This window comes from Onychomys torridus, chromosome X, assembly GCF_903995425.1.
Source record: "Onychomys torridus chromosome X, mOncTor1.1, whole genome shotgun sequence".
NCBI lineage: Eukaryota > Metazoa > Chordata > Mammalia > Rodentia > Cricetidae > Onychomys > Onychomys torridus.
Window position 1 is genome coordinate 47078054 of NC_050466.1, and position 25643 is coordinate 47103696.

At 39.4% G+C, this 25643-nt stretch overlaps 1 protein-coding gene across 1 annotated transcript in view; it reads left to right on the plus strand.

Moving 5' to 3' along the window:
- The window catches only part of Aff2 (AF4/FMR2 family member 2), a 599435-nt gene that overhangs the window by 537808 nt on the left and 35984 nt on the right, over window positions 1–25643 (plus strand). Inside the window, exons 9-11 of the mRNA XM_036174712.1 lie at window positions 16406–16565; window positions 19047–20048; window positions 23267–23388. Of these exons, the coding sequence (XP_036030605.1) occupies window positions 16406–16565; window positions 19047–20048; window positions 23267–23388 (1284 nt within the window). The remainder of the gene's footprint in view (window positions 1–16405; window positions 16566–19046; window positions 20049–23266; window positions 23389–25643) is intronic.

The window sequence follows — 25643 nt, forward strand, 5'->3', positions numbered from 1 at the left end:
ATTTGAAATACATATTGCAATGTAATTATAGACAAAAGAACATTTTAACACTTGACCTTTCTGGAATATATTTAGTTATTTGCCAAATATTTTGTTGCCCAAGTTTCGAACTGGCAGAGTAGTACACACAAATTTTATTCTTAAGAAGCTGAAACAGAGTAGGACTCATGGAAAGCCTACTAGGATTTTTGATAATCGTACAGTCCTACTACAAGCATTCACATCACACTGAAAGTACATTTTGTAAGGTTTGCAAGTAAGCATAATTTTCTTCTTTTGGACATTTACAGTCCACCTGAAGCTTTACCTAGAATGTGCATTTGTTGAATTTAGCCAATGCAGAGCCTGTATCATTTTGACTTGCTGTTGACATTATTCCTCCAGTCAGAACATGTAGATTCTCTGTTTTTTTTTCTGATGAAGTGATCAAATGCAATTATAATCTGCTTAATTTCAAGAGATGTTTATAATTGCCTATTTAAATCCATTTCTGTGCTAATCTCTGCATTCTTTGGAACTGCTAACTTTATAAATTCCTTTGCACGACAAATTCTTTTTTTTATTTCAAATTTTATTTTTTTTAATACGGATATTTGTGTTTCAGTTTTCCATATCAGCCATGGGTTCCCCTGTCCTCCCGCCTCCCACCCCGCCCCCACCCTCTGCCTAACCCCTCCCCCCCCCATTCCCATCTCCTCCAGGGCAAAAACTCCCCTGGGGATTCAGCTCAACCAGGCAGATTCAGCACAGGCAAGTCCAGTCCACTCCTTTCAGGCTGAGCAACTGTCCCCACATAAGCCCCAGGTTCCAAATAGCCAGCTCATGCACTAAGGACATGTCCCCATTCCACTGCCTGGGTGTCTCCCAAACAGTTCAAGCTATTCAATTGTCTTGCTTATCCAGAAGGCCTGATCCAGTTGGGACACCACAGCTTTTGGTTCATAATTCATGTGTTTCCATTAGTATGGCCATTTGTCCCTGTGCTTTTCCAATATTGGTCTCAACAATTCACACTCTTACAGTCCCTCCTCTTTCTCGCCAATTGGACTCCTGGAGCTCCATCTAGGGCCTGGCTGAGGATCTCTGCATCCACTTCTATCAGTTATTGGATGAGAGTTCCAGCACGACAGTTAGGGTGTTTGGCCATCTGATCACCAGACTAGGTCAGTTCAGGCTTTCTCTCAACCATTGCCAGTAGTCTACAGTGGAGTTATCATTGTGGATTTCTGGGGGCCTCTCTAACATTTTGCTTCTTCCTGTTCTCATGTGGTCTTCATCTATCATGGTCTGTTATTCCTTGTTCTCCCTTTCTGTTCTTGATCCAGCTGGGATCTCCTGCTCCCCTAAGCTCTCTCTCCCTCTAACCTTGCCCTTCATTACCCCCACTCACATCCATGCTGTTCATGTAGATCTCATCCATTTCTCTGTCATTGGGTAATCCCTGTGTCTTTCTTAGGGTCCTGTGTTCTAGGTAGCCTACCTCGAGTTGTGAGTAGCAGTCTAGTCATGCATGACAATTCTTAACATAAAACTAACCAAGGACAGGTCCTGGCTCCACTGTCTGGGGGCCTCCCAAACATTTTAAGTTAATTAATTGTCTCACTTATCCAGAGGGCCTGGTCCAGTTCCATGGCGGTTCCTCAGCCATTGGTTCACAGTTCGTGCATTTCCACTAGTTTGGCTATTTGTCCCTGTGCTTTTTCCAATCATGGTCTCAATATCTCTCAATCATACAGTCCCTTCTCCCTCTCTCTCTGTCTCTCTCTCTCTGTCTCTCTCTCTCTCTCTTGCAATTTGGGACTGGACCTCCCTCAGCTGGTAGTACCAGGGTGGGCTGACTCCCCTGGGGAGACCTTGCCTTGGAGGAGGTGGGAATGGGGTGTGGATTGGGGGGGTGGGGGGGGAGGAGGAAGAACGGGGGAATATGTGGCTGATACATGAAATTAAGTTAATTATAAAAATATTTAAAACAAAAACAATAAAACAAACCACCAGACCTATTTGCCATTATCAAAGCTCCTACTAGCTCCTGGTAAGATGCCTGTTTTCTTCCATTTCTTTTCAAGTCAGCTTGGAATTGGCTGTGTGGATTCATTGGTGACATAGTCTTGCCATTTTTGTTACTGATTTAGATTTACCTGTGAGCACAGCCATTGCACTTTTGGAAGAAAGGAGGGTGTTTATAGTTACATTTCTTTTCCCCCATGGCCTTGAACAGACTTTTCTTCTTAATGGTAAATATTGTTTGAGTACATGATTGCATGAGCTCTTCAAGCCAGGGAAAGTATGGTCCCTTCTTCTCCCTTTTATCATTGATGAGAAGGGAGACTGTGTTAGCTGGAAGGCATATTTTTTAGACAGGTTGTATTACGGGACTAAGGATCACTCTTTCTTTTGTTGTCAGTCAGAATAACAAGTATGGGGAATTTCCTTCAAACTAGTCTGGGCTTTTTACTAAGAGGGCTTTTGTGCAAAAGATATAAGATGTCAGTGTTATAAATGATGTAGATGGGTTTAGACAAAAGATAGGAGGAAATTCATACAGAAACATTTGGTTCTTTTCCTTGTCTGTTTAGTAACATACTTTGCGAAGTACATTAAATGCTAGGAAGAATTTTCAAGCCTATTGATTATTGGAAGGGAACATTTTCTTTTTATAAACTTGAGTGTGTCATAATTAGCAATGCATGTGAGCTAAAAGATGTAGTCCTGTCTTTTGTGAGCTAAAGGATGTAGTCCTGTCTTTTGTGAAATTCCTTCAACTTCATATTTAATCACAACTTGATCGAATATTTTTTGCTCCATTTTCTACTGGATAAATTGTCAACTTGAAAACCAGTTAATATCAGGCTCAGCAGTTTAGACTGGCTAACATAACAAAATCTGAGAGTAGCCCACATCTCACACAAAGTAAAATAATGAAATGTGTGTTTTAATTAAAATTATAATGGTCTGTTTGCATTTAATATTCATTTTCAGGAAGGAATATAACATTCATTCCCCCTGCTCTTGAATGTATGTACACATTGAGAGCTATTGAAAGCTGTTACATAAATACCAATTACATGAAAAATATCTTTCTAAATAAGTTGCATTTTATTGATGAAACTAAAGCAGAAAAAATTGAGCACTGTGTTGGACCAACCTTCATACAACAATGCTTATATATTTCATAGTTAAATATTATTCTTTACCAGGCAACTAGATTTGTTCTGAATTTCCATCCATAAGAAGGCCATTTGAGGCATTATATAAAGTTATATACATGTCATTATGCCAGTCTTCCTAGAATAAACAAAGTCCCTGTCATCAACTAATGTATACTTGGTGCTATGCCAATGAAATAAAATAAATTGAGACCAAGCAATCAGCTATTATGTAGTTAGTGAAAAGATCTCAGAAGAAGGAGATACCTGTTAGAGTAAAAGTTGCTGGTAAAGAACTATTTAAATCTGAGCTTGATAAGAAGGATTTAGTCAAGTAGAAGAGAGAAAAACAACTGTTACTGTAGAAAAAGCCAATAGGAGAAAAATAAAGAGAAGGGAAGGGAGGAGACAAACATGGGAGGCATGTCGGAAAAAAAGGGATATTAACCTGGCATTAAGGTGATGGTGATAGGCCTCTGACAACACTGTGGACAGCAATGTACCTATCTGCACAGATGTCATCAATTCCAAAACCAAGAAGATCTCGATTAAGTATGTTGTCATGTGTCAAAGAAGAAAACTGGAAAAGCTTTTAATCTATCAGGGAGTGTAGAATGAAAATATGTAAGGAATATCATATATGAAATGAGGAATACAAAGATTAGAGATTTTTTGTGCCAATAAAAATCAGTTTTAGAAGAACAAATAGTTACAAATAGTTCCAAGCCAGGTTACTGAACCTAAAGAAGTCTCTAGTAATGAGGAAGTCAAACTGGTAAGTGTTCACAAAATCTTTATGTGGTTTTATCAAGAGGAGGACAATCAGCAACAGTTTGTTCTTGAGAACTAGTGGCCTAGTCTAGGCCCTCAGCCACTAGGGTTAGCTCTGAAATACTAACTTCTCACAGCAATATAATGTATTACTGGCTCTTTTGTGGGAGCTAGAAACAGTGATTTCCAAGTTGCAGTTTTGCCACTGATTAATACTTTTTTTTCTTTTTTTTATTTATTATATTTGTGCTTTAATTTTACATATCAGCCATGGGTTCCCCTGTCCTCCCCTCTCCTGCCCCTGCCCCTACCTTGCCCCCAGCCACTCCCCTCCATTCCCATTGCCTCCAGGGCCAAGACTCCCCTGAGGATTCAATTCAACCTGGTGGGTTGAGTACAGGCAGCTCCAGTCCCCTCCTTCCAGGCTGAGCAAAGTGTCCCTGTGTAAGCCCAAGGTTCCAAACAGCCAGCTCATGCACTAAGGACAGGTCCCCTTCCCACTGCCTGGATGCCTCCCAAACAGTTCAAGCTATTCAGTTGTCTCACTTATCCAGAGGGCCTGATCCTGTTGGGGGCTCCACAGCCTTTGGTTCATAATTCATGTGTTTCCATTAGTTTGGCTATTTGTCCCTGTGCTTTTCCAATCTTGGTCTCAACAATTCACACTCTTACAGTCCCTCCTCTTTCTTGCCAATTGGACTGGAGCTCCACCTGGAGCCTGGCAGAGTATTCACTGCATTCACTTCTATCAGTTATTGGATGAGAGTTCCAGCACGACTGTTAGGGTGTTTGGCCATCTGATCACCAGACCAGGTCAGATCAGGCTTTCTCTCAACCATTGCCAGCAGTCTACAGTGGATGTATCACTATGGATTTCTGGGGGCCTCTCTAACATTTTGCTTCTTCCTGTTCTCATGTGGTCTTCATTTATCATGGTCTGTTATTCCTTGTTCTCCCTTTCTGTTCTTGATCCAGCTGGGATCTCCTGCTCCCCTAAGCTCTCTCTCCCTTGAACCTTGCCCTTCATTACTCCCACTGTCGTCCAGGTTGTTCATGTAGATCTCATCCATTTCTCTGTCATTGGGTGATCCCTGGGTCTTTCCTAGGCTCCCATTTTCTAGGTAGCCTCCCTGGAGTTGTGTAGCAGTCTAGTCATCTTTGATTTACATCTATTATCCTCCTATGAGTGAGTACATACCATGTTTGTCTTTCTGAGTCTGGGTTACCTCTCTCAGGATGATTTTTTCTAGATCCATCCATTTGCCTGCAAACCTCATGATGTTATTGTTTTTCTCTGCTGAGTAGTATTCCATTGTGTATATGTACCATATTTTCTTTTTCCATTCTTCAGTTGAAGGGCATCTAGGTTGTTTCCAGGTTCTGGCTATTACAAACAATGCTGATATGAACATAGCTGAGCAAATGCCTTTGTGGTATGACAAAGCAACAGCCTACAGAATGGGAAAAGGTCTTCAACAACCCCACATCTGACAGAGGGCTGATATCCAGAATATATAAAGAACTCAAGAAATTTGACATCAAAATGCCCAACAGTCCAATTAAGAAATGGGCTATAGAACTAAACAGAGAATTCTCAACAGAGAAAGCTCAAATGGCTGAAAGACATTTAAGGAATTGCTGAACATCCCTAATTATCCAGGAAATGCAAATCAAAACCACTCTGAGATACCACCTTACACCTGTCAGAATGGCTAAGATCAAAACCACAGAAGACAGCTTATGCTGGAGAGGATTTGGAGCAAGGGGAACTCTCCTCCACTGCTGGTGGGAATGCAAGCTTGTATAGCCACTCTGGAAATCAATATGGTGCTTCCTTAGAAAATTGGGAATCCATCTCCCCTAAGACCCAGCTATAGCACTCTTGGGAATACACCCAAGGAATGTCCAATGATTTATTCTTTTAACACTAATCTTTACAATATATTTCAGACATGATTAGGAAGACACATTCTGTGAAGACAGTGAATGACTTTTATTTTAGAAATTGTGTATTTGTCTTTGAACCAACTACTGCAAGACATTCATCATCAAAAAGAAGTATAGCCATTCTGTATTTTCAATACCAACTTCTTGCAATTTATCTCATTGGGTTACTGCAGGAAACATTTGGGATTAACTCCAAGTCCCTGTTACCATTTTTTTTAAAATTTGTGTTTTAATTTTACACATCAGCCATGGGTTCCCCTGTCCTCCTCTCTCCCACCCCCACACCCACCTTACCCCATCGCCTCCCCTCCATTCCCACCCTGTTACCTTTTTAAAAGTTTTATTATTAGCTTTTCTAAGATAGGGTCCCACTATATGGCTGATTGTCCTGGAACTTGATTTGTAGCACAGATTGTCTTTGAACTCACAGAGATTTGCCTGCTTCTGCCTCCCTGGTGCTGGGATTTAAAGCTTGTGCTACCACACTCAGCCCTATTACCATTTGATATGATTAAAGTGATGCCTTGTATAGTAGATTTATTACTGTTTTCATATTCTCGAGGTAGAATTTATTTTTAGGCCTGGTAGCAAAGTGAAAGCATCCCCTTTGTCCTGTCCCAGGTCCCAGCCACATAACTAAGAAGCTCTAGAATTTCATTGATAAAACTGGTGATGTCTGCTCCTTCTACTTCAAAGTGGTTTTGTGGACATCAAATCCCATGTCATAAATGGCAAAGTCATTGGACTAAAATTGTAAGAAAAGTATCAAGTGCCTCATAATTAATAAAAATGATTCTGGTCTTATTAATCTGGAGATGACAATATCCTATTAGGACCATAGGGGCATAGTATAATAGGGAAGTTAAATGCTTTATCATAGGTAGAGGATGTTTCTTGGGACAGTCCTCCCAGAGATCTATAAGAAAACACCTTTACCGTTTTATTCTAACTAAGCATTTTAGAGAGTGTGTGGTTTATAAAACCTCTTGCCTTAGAAGCTTGCCCTTTAAATCACATGTCTGTGATATGTCAGGTAACAGATCAGACATGGCAAGAAACAAACAACACTGAGAAGGAGATTGGCTTTGAGAGACATTTGAAAAGCAAAACAGTCTAAAGAAAGTGGAAGAGGAATTGGTACTTCCCAGTGCATTAGCAAGCTTAAGCCAACTAGGCAACAAGAGAAGAGATACCAAACAGGCAGAAGTCTGTGCTGAGAAACCTAAATCTGTCTTCAGAGTAGCTGAGCTGTCTCAGCATGCCTTGTGTTTTCTCATGGAATTCAGCATGGGAATTTTATGGGCTCCCCTGACAAGCAGCTGAACTCCATCTCCAAACCTGTTCTAGAAACATAGTGCAAGACTCCTGCACAAAGATCACCCAGTGGAAGTACACAACTTACTCCACCTAAGATTAGTGATAAATATAGTTCATTATTGGGAAGCTTTGACTTTGGTATATAGACTCTTGAAGACCAATTTTATTAGGTTCCTTATGGGTAACACCTGTCAACCAATCATTCATTGTCTTGATGGAGACCAGGGTTTTAGGGTTCAGTGGATGTTAAACTTGTTTCACTTGTTCCAATTGTTAACAAATGATCTCTAAAGGCAAAAAGTATCCATGCATGTCCCCCCCCATTTGTTGTATGATTGTACCAGCTCCGTGAGGTAGCAGAAAAGTCAATGTGTATTCCAAATTATTTCACAACAAATTAAAATGCCACATAAATATTGATGCTTTCAAGATGCAATATCCCATTAGCAAACACTAATTAACCTTCCCAGCACCTTCCACAGTGACATCTCACTTGGCACCATGGTGAGGCAGAATTCACTCTTTTTTGTTGTTGTTGCATAATTTTATCTATCTATCTATGTATCTATGTATCTATGTATCTGTGTATCTATGTATCTATGTATCTATGTATCTATCTATCTATGTATCTATCTATCTATGTATCTATCTATCTATCTATCTATCTATCTATCTATCTATCTATCTATTGTTTGTTTGTTTTTAAAGTCAAGTGGACCAATGCATTTTATTCGGGTGACTTACAAGACTGTGGTTGAGGAATTAGTTATAGAAACACAGAGGACTCAATGACAGCTGCATTATGCAGTGACAGTGATGGCTAATTCACTGTCTTTATATTTTCTTTTTCTTTGAAACTGATTTTTAACTTTCTAAAGAATTTAAAGTGTTATTCATCTTGTTATTGCTGTGTGCTGAGCATCAGTATTCATAGCTATAAATTTAAGAGGTATGGTAGCTAAGTGTTGGCATACACATTAAAAGAAGAGATACAGGGAAAATTTAACTAACACAATTCAGTACATTTTCAGTAAGTTGTACCCATAAATAGATCTGCCATTATGGATTAAACTTGCCTTCAAGAAAAAGTCATCAATATAGTCTGTCATTACCCACAATATTGGTTAAGACAAAAGCATCATGTTTCTGAACCTCATTAGTAATCTTTATGGCACATCAAATGGAAGACTCATGAATTTGGGTAATTATTGGTACAAATAAAGGCATTAAGAATGTTTCACACTGAACTCCCTGCTTATCAGGTGTTTAATAAGGACTCTTCAGAAATGATTGCTTAAGGAAAGCTTAATGGGCATGGGGGAAAACAAAGAGAGGCTAGAAATATGACTTGGAAAGTAAAGTCCTTGATATACAAGCATAAGAACCTGCATAAAAAGCTGGGGACTATAGCACACAGTATGTGCCAACAACCCCAGTGTTTGGGCAACCATGCAGGTGTTGGGGCACAGACAATTAGAGAGATTCCCTAAATCCTCCTGCCCAGGATAGCCTGTCTAGCTAAATAAATGAGCTTCAGGTTCAATGAGAGGCCCTGTCTTCCAAAATAAGGTAGGGAGCAATGGAGGCCACCCAGTGTTGATCTCTGGCCTCCACATATGCACACATGGGTTTCACACACCCACATTCATGTATGCACTCATACACATAGACCCTAACTCAAAAGCTTAAGTTTTACCATATGAAGTAAAAAATGACATAGAGCAGCCAACATTACGTTATTAAAGAAGGTGGAGAAAATAATTATGGAAAATCCATATTTGATTTCATTCCATAAAATTGTGTTTTAGCCTTTAATTTTACATTTGTAGCTCATTACTTTCTTTTTCTTCCAACAGCTTCTTTCCTGATTAGCTCTGTGTGGATTTTATCTTGCTATTCTCAATGGAGTCCACCAGCAGTATAGATATCATTGAGATTGCACTAGAAATGCAGAAATCAGACCCTGTCCCAGCCTTCCTTAAAAGGAAATGGCATAATAGCAAGCTCTCCAGGTATTCCCATGCACAGTAAAGTTTGAGATACACTGGTTAAAAGAATTATATCACCTGAATAACCATATTGTCCTCTTTAAAATCTATGTAACCTGTTATCCCCAGTTTAAAGATAAGGAAAGTGAAACATATTTTGTATATCTGGCCTAAGGTAACGTAATGCCAAAGTGCCCATGGTGCTGCTCAAAACCAGATCAGATATTCTGCTATCCAACCTCTTAGTCTTCCTGTTTATAACAATATAGTCTTTCTAAAGCCATCAGGGGAAGTGTAGTTATTTAAATGGACTGAATGGGCCAAGGCAAGAAAATCCCAAGGATCTTGGTCTGGTTAGTACACTAAAATCACAGCTCAGATATGATTGATTGTTAAGTAAATGAAATTATGAAAAGCCATTACCACAATTGTTCATTACTATCACTTGAGAAGGACAAAGCTTTAGGTAAGTAAGGGGAAACAGACACTGCCAGTTGGATTGAAACATGTGAGAAGCCAGTCATTTTCACTTCTGAGAGCTTCAAAAGATTGGTTTGAAGTTACCCTGGCTTATTTACCCCTTTTTATTGGTGACAATAATCTACCAGCATCCTCCTGAAGCTGAGCTATGCTTCCCAGCTCATCAGCTGGCTTTCATGATTCTAGAGTGACCTAGCTTATAGACTTTGAAGAAAAATGAAATTTACTTAAGAGAGGAAAATCTGTTAAGGTATAAGTGCTGTGGGATAATGCATTTGTACACTAGTCTAATAAAATGCTGATTGGCCAGTAGTCAGGCAGGAAGTATAGATGGGGTGAGCAGATAAGGGGAATTCTGAGAAGAGGAAAGCTGAGTCAGGAGTTGCCAGCCAGACAAAGAGGAAGCAAGATGACAAGGCAGAACTGAGAAAAGGTACCGAGCCATGTGGCTAAACATAGATGTTAATTATGGGTTAAATTAAGTATAAGAGCTACCCGGTAATAAGCCTGAAGTAAGGACCAAGCAGTTATAATTAATATAAGCCTCTATGTGCTTACTTGGGGCATGCAAGTGGGAGAGATTTGTCCTGACCACTGGCCTGCTGGGAGACAGAAAAACTTCTGACAACAATTAAGATCTTGCATTTTTTTTTTACATTAAATTAGGAGTTTGTATCATAGCAAATCACTTCAAACAATATACATTTGTTATCTTACAGTTCTGGAGGTCAAAACTCAGACATGTGTCTCACAAGGCAAAGATGAAGGCATGAGTTGCATTCCTTCCTGAAGACTACAAGGGAGATAGTTTTCTGCTCATTTGTGTTATTGGCATTATTCACTATCTCCAGTTTTCTTGGTGGCTCTAAACTGAGGATGATTCCAAGCCTTTAGAGGCTGCTACATTCCTGGATCTTCCTTCATCTCAAAGCCAGCAGATCACATCCTTCTCACACTATATCAGCCTCACCCACTCTTCTGCAGTCTTCTTTCCCTTGTAAAGATGGTTGTGATTATACCAGACTCATCTGGATAACCTGGGATAATCTTTTATCTCAAGATCTTTAATTTATTGATACATGCAAAATCCCTTTGACTACTTAAGTTAACATATTCACTGGCTCGAGATAAGAGTGTGGATGTCATTGGGAGTCAGTTATTATTTTGCCAACCACATACTTCTTCAGTCATTCATAGCTTTGAAAAGTGTAGTGTAAAATAAGTGGTTCATGAACATGAGTGAGTATATATGTGTGGATCTCACTTCATTTCAAACACAGGGAACACCTAGCAAGATAAATATTGTGTACATACATATTGTATCATTGAAGCTGTATCATAGATGACACAGATCACAAGTGGACAGTAACTGACTGCTTATCAGCAGTATCAGAGTATTTTCAAAGAATGTACTCGATATTTTGTTGCTCATGATAATATTAGCAGATAAGGTATCTTGTCCCTTAGTGGTGCTAAGGGCTATCCCATTTTCTCTTGCTCTGCCTTTTATCTCTGCTATGCAGCAAGTTTCTGCTTACCCTCTATATTGTTTTCAGCTCTTGATATACTTTCTACTGGACAAATGGATTAGGATAAGGAGCATAAAACACACAGGAAGATTCAAACTTTGTGAAATGGACAGAAAGTAGTTTGTTCTCATACCTCTGGATGGAAAAGGTTTAGAATGACTTAGAATAGTGAAGCAACTGTGTTCCTATAGTTCTCAAACACAGAGTTTTATAATCCAAAATTTATAAAAAGAAATTATAAAGTAAAATTTGAGACAAAGAGAGAAAAGATCAGGTAGAGACCTCTTCACAGTTCAATTATGAACAGAAATATAAAAGTACTCTAAATTACCTGGTAGAAAGACATGTGGTCCTTATAAAATTAGGAAAAGATCGATCATGTTAAAATTTGCCAGTCTCAACTAAAAGAAAGAACTTAATGAAAGTCTATCCTGAAACTTATCTGATGCTACATGTCAAGTTCTGGGTCTTTTGGTATTTCTTGCCAATATCAACATCTCAAGGATTTTCTTGCCAAAATTTTCTATTTATGTTTCTCACTACAAAGATATTACCTATTCTAGAATCCAGAATTTTCTTTTTGATGTCTACATTCTTTGATTGAGCAAACTGGTCAATCCATAATTTTTCTTTATGTCTTATGAAAGGAACTTGCAGTTAAATTAGGAGCAGACTCAAAGAGCACCAATGTGAATATTTGGCTTTCTGAAAGCTATTAATCTGAATCAATGAAAAGCCTAAGTCAAAAGACAGCCTTCAGTAATACATATTTTAGTAGTCTAGGGTTTAATAAGAATTATATGAGTGATAAAATGCTGTTGAGCGCAGATCATCTTAGACCTGTCTTAAGCAGAAGATTGAATGGAATCTATGAATTCTCATATTTTCTCCTATAACTAGTACATACTTTCCCTTAAAATCTCCTATACACTTTTGTTGTAAAATTATTAGAACCTTTGAGTGAGAAGATATCTTAAACATCATCCAACCCTACTCCATACCCATACTTGCAATCTTACTATCACAGTATTCATGGCTCTTTTGCTACCTAGTCACTGACCTGCAGAGAATATTTCACTTCAACATTTGGGGGAAAAACCCTTAAAAATTTTGAAGAGAAATATTCCCAATTGAATATCTAGATTACTGTTCCTATATTATCTTGGAGAGTATTCTGCATGTCACCCCTTTCCCAGAGAATAGACCTACAGTTTGCTCAAATATTGTCATTCATTTTCCGATCCACCTACCTTTCTTCCCCCAAATCTCTTTCCATCAAACAGTCTCAGTTTCTTCTGTATTGTTTCCAGCTTCTTTGTTTTTCTTGCATCTACTCATTAATTATGGTGTCACAACTCAAACCCAGTTGTTTCTGGAAACATTTAGTCAATACAATCATAAATGTATTCATGTCTAGAATACAACTTCTCCCAGCCCTCTTGAGATCTTTAGACCAGAGACAAACTCTCTAAAGAAATAATTTTAGTGCTCCCCAAATTCCATGCCCAGTAACCTGCTATGATCTCTCTCATGTGCCTTGAATTCCCTTCTAGTCTAACTGAAGTTGTAAAGACAAAATGAATGAGCTTGGAATTAAAATGAAGCTTTGCTTCATTAAGTAAAGCTGACTCACTGATGAAGACAGCAGCAAAGCTGATCTATGAAAAGACTGAACAGTTGACTTTGAAGTTGTTACAAATGTGTGTCTTTTGAGAAGTTACATTCCATTAGAGTTTACAGATTGTGAAGTAATTAATTTCATATACTAAATGATAGTGATCTTAATATCACACATTGGAACCACTAGCATTCCTTAGAAATGTAGTTTATTTAAATATAAGAGTAAATGATGTGTGGGAAATAATTTTAATGTACCCCTGGTGAATGAAAATATATAAATTATGCATTAATCCTTCCTGTCCTATGCAGAATCAAATATTACATTGGTTGGATTTATTCACAGTCACTTTAATATGCATTTTGAAAATAAATGACATATGAAAATAAATGTAGTAGAAGTGGGAATTTAGCTAACCAGACAACTGTTTTAGGCAAATAACTAAAATTGAAATATAGTGATGCTTTGCCAACTTGAAAGTTGCACAGTGGATTCTAGACAAGAATAAGTGCCTGAACCAATTGTTCTAATATTGATATCCATTCCACTTTTGAAGACTTGTATGTCAAGACAAATATTTCAGTCTTGGCTTCATTTTGTTCCTGGCAATAGTCCCAGCCAGCACCATAGGAAGCAAAGCCTAGATTTGGTTATATTTGTTCCAATACTTAGCAGACTTGGCGCAGGGATTTCTATCTGTGTCTATGATCTCTTAATTATGATTCTGAAACTAACTAGTTAAGAAATTCTAGAACTTTTTTAAAGTTTGAGGCAAATTCATTTGATGACATCCTTGACCTAAACTAATTTACCATATTAATTTTGAGGTTTCAAAAATCTGCATACCACAATGTCCTCAGAATGGCTTTGGATAAAGAACACTTACATTAATCACACACATTCCCACACTTTTCTACTAAGTCTATGAAGCTTTCATTCTGAGTTAGTTTAGGAATCAATTGATTCTGCTAAGTAAAATATCTGTGCCTTTTGTGTATCATGTTAGTGCTTTTATCTTGCAGGCATAAACTCAGTGGTTAGTTTTTTTCTTACAGAAATTTAACAAAAATAATGTAGCAAATGGAAAATCTATCCAGAAATATCCCAAACTAAATCCAGAACCCATTTTAAGTTGTTAATATCAGGATGACCCACTTCTTACAAGAAGCCACAATTGAATGCATGTATGAATGAATATTAGGAAACAGCCTTTCATTGGTAAATAATAATGTTCAATCCAAATTGGATTTTTATCCACCACCCAGTATTCTCAGCATTTCAGATGTGTTAAGTTATAATTGAAACTTTGTTTGAGGGATATTGAGACCAAATTATAGCTAAAGTTTCCTTTGTTCCTGCCCGGGCCTGAAGCAACTCAGACTCAAGTAAACACACAAAGGCTTATATAATTCAAAACTACTTAATTAGTTCAGGCTAATTACTGGCTAGCTCTTATACTTAAACTCAGCCCATTTCTGTTAATCTATATGTCGCCACATGTTCCGTGGCTTTACCTGTGTGCTTTACATCCCTGGACAGCAGGCTGGCATCTCTTGACTCAGCCTTCCTCTTCCCAGAATTCTCCTTGTCTGCCTATTCCTCCTATACTTCCCTCCTGGCTACTGGCCAATCAGTATTTTATTTATCAACCAATCAGAGCAACACATATTCACAGCACACAGAACATCCCACAGCACCAAATTTGTTTAATCTCTGGATTAGTCTCACTTAGATATATTCTCATAATCTTTATTTAGTTACTTAAGATAAAAATTAATTGATTCAATTTAAAGGTTATTTTGCATAAATATGGAGTTATTCTGTAATGAAATGCAGAGAAATGCAAGCACCAACATACAGGCTTCCTCCATTTCCTTGTAAGAGAAATATGTACACATCTCCCCCAAGAGATCTAGTTCCCTATGTCTTGTGCTTTCATCTAATGTCTTGGTGTATTTGGCAGAGATGTGCTTGTGGATAGCATTTACTTGGAAGCTAGCAATTTAAGACTAGTCTTTGCTCTATGAAAGAAAATGTCTACCTAGGAGATTAAAGGACCAGACTTCAGGGATTCGAGTTTTAAGTGGTGACAAGGGTTCCCTGTGTTGAATAGTGGCTGATGAAGAACCCATGCTGCCATAAAAGAATCTAATTTCTTCCTTAGCAGCAGGGAAGGAAATCTTCATCCCAGTGTTGAAGAAGAGATTCTGCAGAGGGTGTTGGATGGTACATAAACTTCTGTAGTTTCAGGCAAAAATATAAAGGTCTATACTTCTAGAGACCTGCACAAGAGGCACGAGAGAATTCTTGAGATGTCTTTATCTTAGGTTTGAAGATGAGACAGACCAGAGAATTTGGTGGCCTCCAAGGTCAGGGCATTGCCACTTGTTTGAACTTTTTGTCTCATGTTTGAGGAATGTTAGGAGAGAAAGCAAAGAAAATTGCAGTAATGTCTGACCTGAGAAGCATGGGGGTGGTGTGGTAAACAAAAGGAGGGATGAGACTTAGCATCACAGGAAAAATACACTAGCCCCAAGTCTATCATTACTATGAGTTCAATAGATCTCCAAAGGAAGACAGAGTTGAAAAGATTCACTGAGATGAAAACCCTCCTCAAAGTTTGTTTTTGTTTGCAGTTGTTGTTTTTGGCTTTTACATTTTTTTTCTGTACAGTTCATAATAGAATGAAGAACAGAACTAGTCCAAATAAAACAATAGAGAAAAAGACAGAAAAACAATGTTGTGCCCCAGAATGCTGCAAGACTATTGATTTGGTGCAGGGCACGGAGAGTAAATGATTGGTAAGGAAGAGTTGATTCCCAACAAAGGCAGAGCAGTAAACGGTGTAACTTTTCAAATACTTTGTTCAGTTTTACAAATTTAGAAATCAAACATTGGAGATAGTTGTTACCTTAGGATCTTACCTCCTTGATAAAAGTTTCAAATTATTTACAAAAATGATAGTGAAGAACACAAAGAAGTACATTTTCTCATTTTCTTACTCCTGAACTCAACAGAGTAAAATTGAGGACCATACCTTAGACCCTTAGAATAACATGGACTGAGCACAGCTCCTTTGACAGAGTTAGGGCAACATGATCCTAAATGCTAGCCTCTGCTGTGAGGTCTATGCACATCTTTCCTTGACCCTGGACCTTACTTTTCTCCAATAAAAGGGTAATTGAAGTAACTAGTTATTAGAAATATGACTACACGGGACTATACTCCAAGAACTTAGGGGTGGAGGGAAGAGAGCAACAAAAATGAAAAAACAACTGAAATCAATAAATGGAACATCTAAGTGTCAGCTTTCAGTCTGTATCTGTAAGGTATGAAAACTCTGCTGAAAGTTTTCATGTGGAATATGAAGGTGGGGAGGCTTTCCTGGAAGAAAAGAAACTATGCTGGGCCAAGGTGCTTTGTTCTAATCAAACCTTTGACATTGGTCTCATCACTGGGCTCCTGGAGCACTATATTTTGTCTCTGTCAGACGGGGATCCTGTACTCTACTCTGCCTGCAGCTCATAGATGTGTCTTTATGTGTAATGGGGCTGTTTCTTTCTAGTCTAAGTCTAGATGAGGCAATAAATGTTGTCATTTTTCTTTCAGCCCACTCTTGGCCACACCACGGCCTCCACCTGCAGTGCAAGCAAATGGGGGGTCTGGCAGCTCCAGTGAATCAGAGAGTAGTTCAGAATCGGATTCAGACACTGAAAGCAGCACTACCGACAGTGAATCCAATGAGGCTCCTCGAGTGGCCACTCCAGAGGTGAGTGAAGTTGTCAAGACCCCAACATCCATCTATGTCCTGATACATTAGTCTAAGTATTTTAGTATAGTAACTACTTAAGAAAAGTAGCCAGAGACTTGATAAGATTATTTCTCTAAAACATATATCTGTATATGTCCTATCACATGTGGATTCCTTCTGTGTGGCTCAATCTCTATTGTACAGATTGCTTACTGCATGACTGATTTTTCTGTGAGAGTCACTTAGCTAGTTTGAGCCTCAAGCCTCATCCCACAAAAAACTAGTACATTAATGATGAAGTTTACAACTAATGTTTTAAGTGAACCAACAAAGTCAGTCATGACCCATTTCGATCTGAAGATGCCTACCCTTAAGTCTATATTAAAGTCATTAAAGTGATAAATGGATAAAAACAAGGAAGACTTGAGAAATATGACTTTCCATAAAGGTAAAACAGCACTCAAGCAGTCCCATGCTCCTTATTGCAATTCCCACCATGTGTCTGATAATAAGTCATGAAATTTTTAGCCTAGCACCACAAACTTTGAAATTGAAGAATTGGGTTTTTCCCTTCCCATCCTCTGTGAGTTGAGGATAAGTGCTCTTGGTTCCCTAAGCCTGCATATGGTACAACAACTCAGTTAATCTCATGGCTCTCTACATTTCTTTTTCAATAACCAGAAAGGAATAATAGAAGGCAGTAGTCATTTTCCTGCTGTTAAAAATAGCAAATGCTGTGCTAGACACTTGACTTACATTTTCTAATTTCCTCTCCCTAACAACCTGATAGTGTACTCTCTCTCACTATATTCCATTTTATAGGTGACAATGTGTGTTTATGAGAAGTTAAATCAAAACTACCCCAATCTCTCAGAGTTATACAGTAGTAAAGCTGGGCCTGCAACCCAGCTCAGTATGCTGCCAGAGCTAGCTTTTAGCCCTGGAGCTACACTGCTAAGAACAGCAACTCATAGTTTCCTTCCTACTTATCTGCTATTGTCTTCTATAGGCAGGGATCACAGCCACTTAATTCTTTTTAATTCTGCCATCTTCTATTTACTGGTGCCACATGCTTGGTGCCTTTCAGAAGAAAAGCTCTTCTAATAAAAATGATGACTTTGTTGACTCACCAAGGAGGCCTTACCCTCTCTGAGAAGTGGATGGGGGGTGGGATTAGAGGAGATGGGGGAGTAGGAGAAGGGAAAGGAGGAGAACCTGGGATTGGTAAGTAAAATTTAAAAAAAACTTTTTAAAAAAATAAATAAATTTTAAAAAACGATGGCTTCTTATTTAAACTGGTAGACTTCAGAGTTGGTTATCAAGAGCCTGAATTGAATATACAATTTCTATTGCTTAATAGTGAATGATAGGGGCCTGGAGAGATGGCTTAGAGGTTAAGAGCACTGGCTGCTCTTCCACAGGTCCTGAGTTCAATTCCCAGCAACCACATGCTGGCTCACAACCATCTGTAATAAGAGCTGGTACCCTCTTCTGGCTTTCAGGGGTACCTGCAGGTAGAACACTGTATACATAATGCATAAATCTTTAAAAAACTGTGAATGCTAAAGTCTACATTCACATCCCCAAAAATCGATTATTGCTCATGTATGTAGGAAAGTGTAGTGGCTTGAGGGAGTCAATTTTTTTAATCCTTCAGGAAAAACACAAAGACAGTACTGTATTCAGTGAATTACAGCATTGTGTAATAGACCCTAGTATTTGTGAAGATGGAAAGCTTTTCCTTCTGCACATGCTTCAGACACACTTATATTTCCTTTCAGGATCAGACACCATTACCTCTGTCTTTTGGTGATAGGTTGACCAATAATTCTTAGCAAAAGACTTTAGGAACACAGTTCTCTCTCAGGAACCCTGAGCTACAGTCAGAAGCATCCTCTTGTTAGGAACCCTTTACTTCCTAGCTAGAGCAGAGAAGGTTTTCAAAGGGACAATAGAAACTGGTGCTTAAAAAACCAGACTGGTTGATTTGTAGCTGGATGGCTTTTTTCTAGTCAGATACAAGGGTAAAACAAATCACTCTAATTTTCACTGAAATTGTGTTTCTCAATCTCTCTCTCTCTCTCTCTCTCTCTCTCTCTCTCTCTCTCTCTCTGTCTCTCTCTCAGTGTGTGTGTGTGTGTGTGTGTGTGTGTGTGTGTGTGTGTGTGTGTGTGCTGATTGTCACTTAATACCCAAGGTGGTCTGTTTGTTTGTTTACAAGGTCTCAGGTAGGTCAAAATAGCCTCAAACTCAAACTTGATATGTAATTAAAAATATCCTTGAACACTGGCTCCTCTTCCATGTCTACAACCACATCTGGTTTATATGGGTTGAAGAACAAAACCCAGGGCTTCATGCATGCTAGGAAAGTATTCTATTAACTACATTCCCAGCCCACATCATCCAACATTTTATTAGCAAATAGTCACTATACAGAAAGTCCCCCTAAATTCTCCATACATGTGAAATTCATCCTTATTACTGTTTCTCAATCTGCAGCCTGAGCCACCCTCCACAAACAAATGGCAGCTAGACAAATGGCTAAACAAAGTTACATCCCAGAATAAGTCATTTATTTGTGGCCAAAATGAGACACCCATGGAGACCATTTCTCTGCCTCCTCCAATAATACCACCAGTGGAAGTCCAGGTCAAAGTGAAACCAAACTCCAGCCAGGCTGTGGCTGGACCCAAAGAAAGACCTCTCCTCAGCCTCATTAGGGAAAAGGTGCGACCAAGGCCCAATCAAAAAAACCCAGAAACAAAGGCTTTGAAGCATAAGTTGTCAACATCAGTTGATACAGTTTCTCAAAGGACAACTGGGAAGAAACAGCCCAAAAAAGTTGAGAAAAACAGCAGCTTTGAGGAGTTTACCTGGCCCAAACCAAATATTACCAGCAGCACTCCCAAAGAAAAAGAAATCGTAGAGCTTCCTGATCCACCTCGAAGCCGTAACAAAGCCACTGCCCATAAACCAGTCCCTAGGAAAGAACCAAGGCCTCATGCCCCTTTGGCCACCGAGAAGAAGAAGTTTAGGGGGCCTGGGAAGATTGTGCCAAAGTCCCGGGAATTCATTGAAACAGATTCATCTACATCTGACTCCAACACAGACCAAGAAGAGACCCTGCAGATCAAAGTACTGCCTCCTTGTACTGCTCCTGGAAATAATACTTCTAAATTCAAGGATAGTTCTAATGCTAGCCTGACCCTTAGCACCTTGACCAGCAGCAGCAGCAACTTATCCACCAGCAATGAGGAGACAGTTTTTTCACTTCCTCCTGCCATGCGAACTGAGGTTTTGTCCCCTCTACGGGATCATGAAAATCCAAAAAACCTCTGGGTGAAGATTGACCTTGACTTACTTTCAAGAGTACCTGGCCAAAACACAGTCTCAGCAACACCTGCCAAGACAGAGCACAAGGAGACTGCCTCAAAACCTAAGCGTCAAACTGCAGCTACCGCTATGGAAAAACTAGCCCCTAAGGGCAAGCGTAAGCACAAGGTGAGTTGCCCAGTGGAGTCTGCCAGGTAGGTGGCTGTGAGCAGAGTCTAACTTCATCTGTAGTGTTTTTAAAGGAGACCAATGGCAGGGGATCACAAACTTTGGTAAAGGATATGACATGTTTTTTAAGAGGAATGAAATGTTTGACATATGATAACAGTGTTAGGAATGATCAGGGTGTGATGGTAGCCATTGCCAAAGATAGCTATTAAGGACTATGAGAAATTATGACATAGAGGAAATAAGAATACAAAGAAGTCTCTTTCCTAAGGTAGCCAGTCCCAGCAGTCAGCTCCTTAAGTTGATCCTAATGCAAGTGGTTCCCTACATCATGTCTCACAGTTTCCCACTCTAGCATCAGCAGGGTGCATCTGCACACAATGGCCAAGTACATCTTCTACATTCATTCGTGTCTTTGACACATGTTAATGCACTCATGAGTCAGCTGTCCTGGGGTATCCTGATATCTACCATAGCCTTTAGATAGCCTTTTAGGATTACTGACCTATTTGTAAGGATTACTCTGTGAAAATCTCATCTAAACATTCTTTGGTATAAATTCTAGGCTTGCATAGGGTCACCATAGGGGGAAATCCAGAGTGACTTTTACCAGTTAAAATATGTCTAGACATATGAGTTTATAGCTAATAAACTCTTTCTTATTTACGTCTATATCTTGGGTTAATTTTTTAGAATCACACCCTCTTGTGCTGATGTTTTGCTAATAGTGTTCCTCAAAGCACGATAGTAGGTAGAAATGCAACTCCTATTCCTTTGACTATTTCCTGTTTCTTTCTGGGAGGGGATATCTTGAGTATGGCCATTGTTCATGTTGTTTAACAAAGAAAAGCTTAGATGTAGACAATAGTGACTTATTAAATGGGGTGCTCTGAGCATCTTCATTCCCTTGTAATTAAAGGATTAAAAAGTAGAAGAGACTGGAGGTGACTAAAATGAAGTAAATATCAGAAGAGAGGGGTATGAGAACAAGGAGCATTAGGATACAGGGGAAAGATAGAAGAAATGCATCTGGAATCATGAGTAGACCGAAAAGTGCTGAAGAAAGGAAACTGCTAGGTGAAGAGGGAGTTTTAAGAGATTGAGTGTGACCATAGGGGGAAATGAATCACTGGGACACTGGGGAACACTAGGAGACAGGAAAGTACTAGGAGGTCAAAGTCTGGTAGGAGACTGTAGAGTGAAAACAAAAGAGCACTTTGTGACTCTGGGGAGCATGAATACAACAGGGTGTTCGAAGACCACAGAGCACTAGGACTTAGATAACACAAGGTTTGGGGAACACTAGGGAGTAAGAGGTCACTTGCACATTATATAGTGCTGGAAAACTGAGGGGAAATAGAAAATAGCAGCAAGACCCTGGGATAGGGTAGAATATTGACATGTTCTGGGACATGTCAATGGAAAACTTTAAGACACTAAAGCTCTACAAAACAGAGGAATGCTAGGAAACTAAGGACACTAGCAGATAGATAAGTACATGGAAAAGGGATTGAGGAAATCAAGGAACTGTAGAAGACTGAGGAGTGATAGTGTGCATAAGGGTCAGAAGAGACAGGGAGTGCTAGTCAACAAGGGAGTGCTCAGGAACAGGGAAGTGCTCAGGGACAGGGAGTGCTCAGGGACAGGGAGTGCTCAGGGACAGGGAGTGCTAGGCAACAGAGGAGTACTTAGATACAGGGAATGACAGGAGAAAAAGTAGTTTGGAGACAAGAAGCCTCGGTTATTTGGAACATCATGTATCTAGAGATAAATTTGAGGGTATAAGCACTTTGAGCCCAGCAAGCAGTATATTGAAAAACAGTTGTAGAGTGGAACACAATGAGGCTAGTGTGCTTGGAAGAAAGAAAATACTTGGAGACTGGGCATTTTAGACTCAAAAGAACTCTAGGAAACTGGAGACTTCTAGAAGACTGAGAGATAGACAAATACAAAATACTGGGAAAACATTGGACTGCTAGTAGACCAAATGGTGTTTGGATGATGAGAAACACTATTCCACTGGGATGTACTATACTATTGAACAGTGACAGACTACAGAGTACTAGGAGGCAGGCAAATCCTAGGGCATGTGTGAGTGCTAGGATACAGAGTTACTTTAGGAAACTATACATCCCAGGAAAGAAGGAAAACACTAGGGATGTAGGGATAAGTTGTAGACAAGAACTTGGAAAAAAAATTTTTTTGCAATACTTGCAGGCTAGGGATAACTAGGAGATGGGGTCCCTAAGCCACAGGCAAGTGTTAGTAGATTGTGGAACACTAGGAGAATGAGAAGCAGAAGACTGGGCAGTGTTAAATTGGAGTGCTAAGAGACAGTGGAGTGGTAGGAGATCCAGGAAGCTCTTACAAAGTAGGCAGTGCTAGGCATGTGGGAAGCAACAGGATACAGGCAGATCCTAGGAGACTAGAAATGAATATTAAGAGACAAGGCTGGCTACACTAAGAGAATAGAGACCACTAAGATACACAAAATTATCAGGAAACTGGACAGAATGACCTAGGCGATAGCTAGGTAATAGGAGACTAAGGAGTGCTAAGGGACTTGAAAGCGTTAAAGCCTAGGGAACACTGAGGGACAGGAAAGTATGAGGAGACTGGATGGTACTGATGGTGGGGGAATAGGGGCAGGGCACTGGGCCTCTAGGAAACAGTCAAATACTGAGATGAGTGAAAGCTCTAGAAATCTAGGACAGAGGAGACTGCTAAGAAGCAGGTGTCACCTAGGAGGTGACAGGAGACAAAAGAAGACAGAAGAAGACTAGGGAAGTGGGGGGTGCTAGGGAAATGGATCAATAAGAATAGTTCACCCACAAGCCCCACACTGTTTAAAAAAGATTTGTACCATGTTGAGATTACAATGTTCAATTACTAACTATCACTTTGTAAAGGCACCGTGGATGAAAGGAGTATATGAAAATTACAAATTATCTTCACTTTCATTATGAGATCCCTGTGCTACACAATCTTTAATCAGAGATTTACATTGAAGTTTAACCCTCTCATATGCCAGCCTCTTGGTAGGACTAGACTAGGTTGATTGCATTTCTGTCTGATAAAAAGTACTCATTTAACTCCCCAACCTAATCTAGAAGTTAAAATAGAAGCAAACTGTCTGTTTCATTTTCTTAATGTGTGAAACATACTTCTTTGAATGTGTGCTATATTTCAAGATCTGTGCATTTTTCCCCCTGTGAAAGCCAGCAGAAGCTGCAGAGAAAATCCCTGAGAAGAAGCAACGCCTGGAGGACAACAGTACTATCTGCTTGCTTCCTCCTTGCATTTCACCAGCCCCACCCCATAAGCCTTCCAACACTAGAGAGTAAGTTTTCCCCGTTTCAAGATGGCCCTTGTATGAATGTTTTCACTTTTTAAAAAGTCATGTTTGAACATAATGGGGACTTTTTGTCCCATTAAAACATTTCACTAGCATCAAGAAGGATCTTGCACCAAACAAAAAAATAAAAAAGTGAACTAAAAAGAGAAAATATCAGAAAAACACATATCATCTTAATCAGATCAATCTGCTTTTGGCCAGGGTTCACTTCTGATGGTGACTAGACAGTTTTCCTTGATCTTAATAGGGTCCTACTTTGAATGCCATTTCCTAATATTAATACAAAGCTGGAAGACCAGTATGTTCATCCTTACTCCACAGAGGCCAGGAGAATGACATGCTTGGGAAATTGTGCTCTGCCCCCCATGGAGGGCAGTTGTGTGTTAAGAAAGCCTGGTAGGTCTCATCCATTTCTCTGTCATTGGATGAGACCTACCAGGCTTTAGTGCATGAGCTGGCTATTTGGAACCTTGCACTTACACAGGGACTCTTTGCTCAGCCTGGAAGGAGGGGGCTGGACCTGCCTGTACTGAATCCACCAGGTTTAAATGAATCTGCAGGGGAGTCTTGGCCCTGGAGGACATGGGAATGGAGGGGAGGGGCTGAGGAAGATGGGGCTGGGGGCTGGAGGGGGGAGGACAGGGGAACCCATGGCTGATGTGTAAAATTAAAACACAAAGATAATAAATAAAAAAAAGGAGAAAAAAAAAGAAAGCTTGGTAGGGATGGGTATGTTGATTCTAATCAACTGACCCCTCCTCTCTCTTCTTTCTCTTTGGCAAGTTTCCAAGATCAAGCAGGAGGCCTCCTTGTCCTTTTTGTAGTCAAAGAACATTATCCTTCTCCAGAGAAGGCTAACCCTCTGTGTCTAGCAAGCATTGTGACTAAGTTCCCTCTGTTTTATAAATATCACTTAACAATCATGTCAGCTACTCAAGACAATCTGTCTGGGTAATTATTGCAATAAATTCATGCAAAATTGGAGATTACTCCCATCAAAGCTCAGTTTTGGAGTCTATTAGCAGCCCAAAGCAGAGAGGCAATCTGGACAACTGCTGCTAACAATTGATCTCACAGATTACTTTTTAACATCAGTGTTACTTTATCAATTTGCCACAGATGAGATGTTGGGAAGAAGTTGTTAGCTTGCATGGGTCTGGCATCTTGTTTTAAAATGAAAACTAGAAACAGACTCCCTTCCACTAATCCTGTTCTGCATAATAACATTTGATCCCTAAGATATCTGCCCCTCACTCTGAAAATCAGTTATTATTTGTGACATATATATGTACTCTCTGGTAGAGTTTGTCTCTACAATATCCATTAACATAGTTTTCATAAAAGGAAACCCAGTGAAGCAACATGATTCAGTTTTGCGCAGGTTGACCAGGTATATGAGGAAGCATGGATGTTGATGGTCAAATATAATCATTTCTAGTCTTTCTTCCAGAATAAAATGACATAGTAGTGGTTTAATATTTCCTCAGTTCCCAGGCTGGGCCAAGTTTGGAGTACCTACAGATAAAAGATAGAGCCCAGGGCAGTAGAAAAGTGCACAACTTCAATGCCTTACTAAGCAACATTACTAAGCAACCTAGTGAGTTGTTGCTCTATTTTATAGAACAGTCAAAATCATGAGTGAAGTAACTCTCAATTAAGAAATGGTCTTTTTACAGCACAGGCTTTATATGAACTTTGCCTTTCAAGTAAATGGGAACTTGCTATTTCCCTGGAAGCAATATTTATCATTCAGATAGGGCCTTCAGCACGGTCTTAGGTTTGTCAACAGCATCAAGTCCTTGGAATTGCGGAATGATGAGACAAATTGATGTCTTAAGGGTCTTCTTTTGGAAATTGTCTTGTGTAGTAGGAAGGTTTCTGTAGATGAATTTCTAAACAGTCTTATTAAGTAAATGAATAGATAGATAGATAGATAGATAGATAGATAGATAGATAGATAGATAAAAACATGGAGCCTTAGAGAGATCAGGGAAATAGGGAAAGCCACCATCCAACCTTACCTCACCAATTCTGCAGCTTCCAAATGTGAGTTACTTCCTCTCTACCCACATCTATTTGCCTTGCTGTGGAATCAAGACATGAGCCCCCACATCTGGCTCTGTTTCCAGTGAAGGTTTGAACACACAAAGATCCTGCCTGCTAAGTGACAGGATTAAGGGCATGTGCTACCACTGCCAGACTTCTTTGTTTACTTAAAATGGCTTGCTATTTCCTCTGAT